General features: G+C 44.8%; 1 protein-coding gene across 1 annotated transcript; it reads left to right on the top strand.

Moving 5' to 3' along the window:
* rxfp3.2a (relaxin family peptide receptor 3.2a) lies at positions 1-2,805 on the top strand. The gene is made up of 3 exons (XM_028977487.1): positions 1-49; positions 313-983; positions 1,304-2,805. Exons 2-3 carry the CDS (start codon positions 354-356, stop codon positions 1,922-1,924), a joined length of 1,251 nt encoding a protein of 416 aa, XP_028833320.1. The 5' UTR covers positions 1-49; positions 313-353; the 3' UTR covers positions 1,925-2,805.
* The last annotated feature ends 1,233 nt before the right edge of the window (positions 2,806-4,038 follow it).

The following is a 4,038-nucleotide window of genomic DNA, read 5'->3' as shown; positions in this document are numbered from 1 at the left end:
GGGAGCGCGAGCAGAACCGGGCGCGCGTGGACTTTTTTTTCTAGCTCCGGTAAGAACCGAGCCGATGTCTATCGATACGTGTAAAAATGAGTACTTTTTACATGGTATGTGTGAATGGCAGTTTAAAACGAAATGTTGGTCATAGGGGGGGGTTCAGCTTTCTCATGTTGCAAACTCAAGACAACATTTTAACAAGTTTTGGTTGCTTTTTGTCAGTTGCAACATTTTTATTACATCCAATTCTATGCTAAACTGTGCATGTGAGAATACTGAGGAATTTCCGACTTTGCTTTTCTCACATTGACCTTGGAGACTAAGTGGACTCCGGTGACTGATGGCTGCGTAACCACACAATGCAAAGGAACAACAGCTCGGCGGCCGCCGCCGCGGGGCTGGGCACGTGCGGACTGGCCTTGGAGGGGAAGGCTGGTCTGGCCGGTGGTGACGACGAGCCCCTGCACAACCTGTCCCTCCGCTGCTGGCTGCACCTGCTGTCCCAGGAGTCCACGCCCGACTTCTACGGCGACAGCTCCAGCCTGGCGGTCCGCGTCATCATCGCCATGGTCTACCTGCTGGTGTGCGCTCTGGGACTTGTGGGTAACCTTCTGGCGCTGTACCTGCTCCACTCGCGCCATCGCCTCAAGCACTCTTCCATCAATTACTTTGTCATGGGGCTGGCTGTCACCGACCTCCAGTTCGTGCTCACGCTGCCATTCTGGGCTGTTGACACCGCCCTGGATTTCCGGTGGCCATTCGGGAAAGTCATGTGCAAGATCGTGAGCTCGGTCACCATCATGAACATGTATGCCAGCGTCTTCTTCCTGACTGCCATGAGCGTGGCGCGGTACTGTTCTCTCTCGTCCTCGCTGAAGATGCACAGCCCCAAGACGGCTGTGGCCGAGGTGCGTTGGGCCAGCGCGGGGATCTGGGGCGTGTCACTGCTGGCCACCCTGCCACACGCTGTCTACTCGACCACTGCACAGGTCAGGCCTGAGAAAGCACTGTTCACAAGAAGATTTCAACTGCGTATTGCACTTAAAGCTAGTTACAAACGTTCGTTTTTTTTTATTTATTCATACAAAATTATATTGGCCTATTTTACATGATTCTGCTGCCAAATTATCACCTAAACGAACAGGAAATGAGATGAGCGAGGAGTCAGGAGAGGGAGACCTGATATTATTGTTGAGGAATTGAAATGGAAGAAATAGTCATTCTGAAATCCTGTATTTTTGCAAAAAAAATAAATGATTAAAAAAAAGTAAATGATACTAAAATAACAACCATTTTCAACTTTGTTCAGGTGTCAGATGACGAGTTGTGCTTGGTACGCTTCCCCGAGTCGGGGCGCTGGGATCCTCAGCTCCTGCTTGGCCTCTACCAGACCCAGAAGGTGCTGCTGGGCTTCGTGTTCCCGCTGGTGGTGATCAGTGTTTGCTACTTGATGCTACTGCGCTTCCTGCTCCGCCGCAGGGTTTCTGGCCTGCCGGGCGGCTCGGAGAGCGAGCGAGGGCGCCACCGGCGGCGGTCCAAGGTCACGCGCTCTGTCACCATCGTGGTGCTCTCCTTCTTTCTCTGCTGGCTGCCCAACCAGGCGCTGACGTTGTGGGGTGTGCTCATCAAGTTCGACATGGTGCCCTTCAGCAAGGCCTTCTACAACGCCCAGGCCTACGCGTTCCCCCTCACCGTGTGTCTGGCCCACACCAACAGCTGCCTGAACCCGGTGCTCTACTGCCTCATCCGACAGGAGTACCGTGCCGGACTCAAGCAGGCGCTGCTGCGACTGACCCCCTCTCTCAGGAGGCTGGCCAGCCAGGCCTTTCGCAGGGGCAAGAAAGTGTCTGAGGCTCCGCCCCCAAAGATGGGACTGGCTAGGGCAGATTCCCCCGTCATGGCAGTGGTGAAGGTGAATTCTAGTGTGTGATTGGTGGATGAAGCCCATTTGGGGTAAATCTTTAAAACTGAGGTGATGGTGAGCTGTGTCTTGAAGTTCCCTTACAACATGGTGCAGGACTTATACTTTAATAAATACAATATTTTTCTTTCCCTTTACTCTCAAACTGTCAATGCTATATGAGCTCGTTTTTATACATTATTCAGGAAATCTGGAAATGTGCAAAATTAGTAACAAGATTATGTTACTAATTTGATGTTTGATGCAACTAGAAAAATGTATTTATTTGTTTATTCATTTATTTATTTTATTAAAGGCTGGAAACACATCCTCACCTCAACCTATAAAATGAATAATAGTCTTTGTTGACCTATCCTGCATTAAATATGCCTGCCATCAAACAGAATAATTCACCCCCCGATGATGGAAAGGTCTTTATGAATTCATTTTTTTTCAGTCACTGGCTGTATCATTTCCATCCCATTAACCGCTTTCATGGTCTTACTTTTAGTTTTCCAGCCGTATATAATCATGTCTGTGTTTAGGTCACACGCTGAAGCAGCCTTCAGTTTAGTCTGAAACTGAGCCATGAATGTAATAGGTTGCTGTTGCATTGAATGCCATGTCATATTAGCACTTTGCAGTACAGATGTCAAATGGTTAAACTGTTGAATTCAATGCAGCTTTAGCATTATATACAAAAACAAAGCCCACGTGGCAAGCAAGTATTAACAGAAATATGAATTAAAAGTCAGAGGATGTCAAATATTTGTTACACATATGTATATGTGGATTTATGTCTGTATATGCTGTGCGCTAATGTACGTCACCACATTACATCTGGAGGGAATCTTTGAAGAATATCATGTAAATGTAAATACTGTAAATAAAAAGAACAACATTTTACATAGTACGGGCTATGGGTGGTGTTGTATTTGGATTGCTGTTTAAATTCATGTGATTTAATCAGCACAATATCAGTAAATTGCTGTTAATCGTCTCATCAGTAGCAACAATATTTACATGAATTAACATGAATCTATTATTAATCAGAAACACATTAGGGATATTTCACATTATTTCTGATTAGCCCCTTTCATATTTAATTATCTGAAATAATGCAGCAAGTCCTTTCTGGTCTCCCAGTGGCTTTCAGCAAAATTACTAGAAACCCAGTCTAGTCATTAAAGGCAAATTGGGAAAAACATAAATACATTTCAAATTTGGTGTCAAGAATGATGTAGGAGTGTGCTACTGATTGTCTAATTATGTGAATTATTAGATACATGAAAACTGGTTAATAGATTGCTTGCCTATTTAATTGCATTATAAAAGTTCATTAGATTGGCAATACCAAAGAGGCAGGGATGCAATTAAGCACTAAATATCCTACCCTGCTGTACAGCACATATTAAAATGCTAAGCAGGCCCAGTTGAACTTGGGTTTGAATTGAGAGGTCAAGATGAAAAGATCTAAGTGACTTTGAAAGAGGGTTCATGAGAGTGACATCAGGCTTTAATATGCAGGGATGAGATGACAAAAGCCACAAAATATGCATTTTTGCAATGCTTTGTTTCAAGTAAAGAATCAGAGCAGTCTCGCTGCAATTTCTACATAACTTGTGGTCCACTAGGGGATCAGTGTTCTCACTGAGTGACATCTTTGACATCTTTAAAGTAAGGCAGCCTCTAATATCTTGAGGTCTTTAATGTCTGTGATGTTTGTAACATCTCTGATGTATTTGAATGCCTTGTCTTCTGTAATGTCTTCAGTGCCTTCTTTAATGTCCCTTATGTCTTTAAGTCTTGGTTACATGTTCAATATAAGTACCCTACAGTACACTGACACACACACACACCCCAGACACTTTGTCCAGACATTTCACCTCATTTTCATTATGCCTCTGCATTTCACATCATTGTCTGGTGCCACCAATACGGACAAACAAATCATTCAACCCAGCAATGCCTTCTGGCCTCACATCTATCGCACAAATAAATAAATAAACATTCATCATAATTGCTTTACTGCTTTATCGGTGGAGATTTGGTTTGACCTTTCCTGTCGGCTGCTGGTCTGATATCAGCCGAGACCGTGGGTAGCCGCAGCAGTTAAATACCGCATTGCCATTCGAGGACTGCAG

Source organism: Denticeps clupeoides, chromosome 4, assembly GCF_900700375.1.
Source record: "Denticeps clupeoides chromosome 4, fDenClu1.1, whole genome shotgun sequence".
Taxonomy (NCBI): Eukaryota; Metazoa; Chordata; class Actinopteri; order Clupeiformes; family Denticipitidae; genus Denticeps; species Denticeps clupeoides.
Note: the sequence above shows the minus strand (reverse complement) of the source record. Positions and strands in the feature narration are given on the sequence as shown.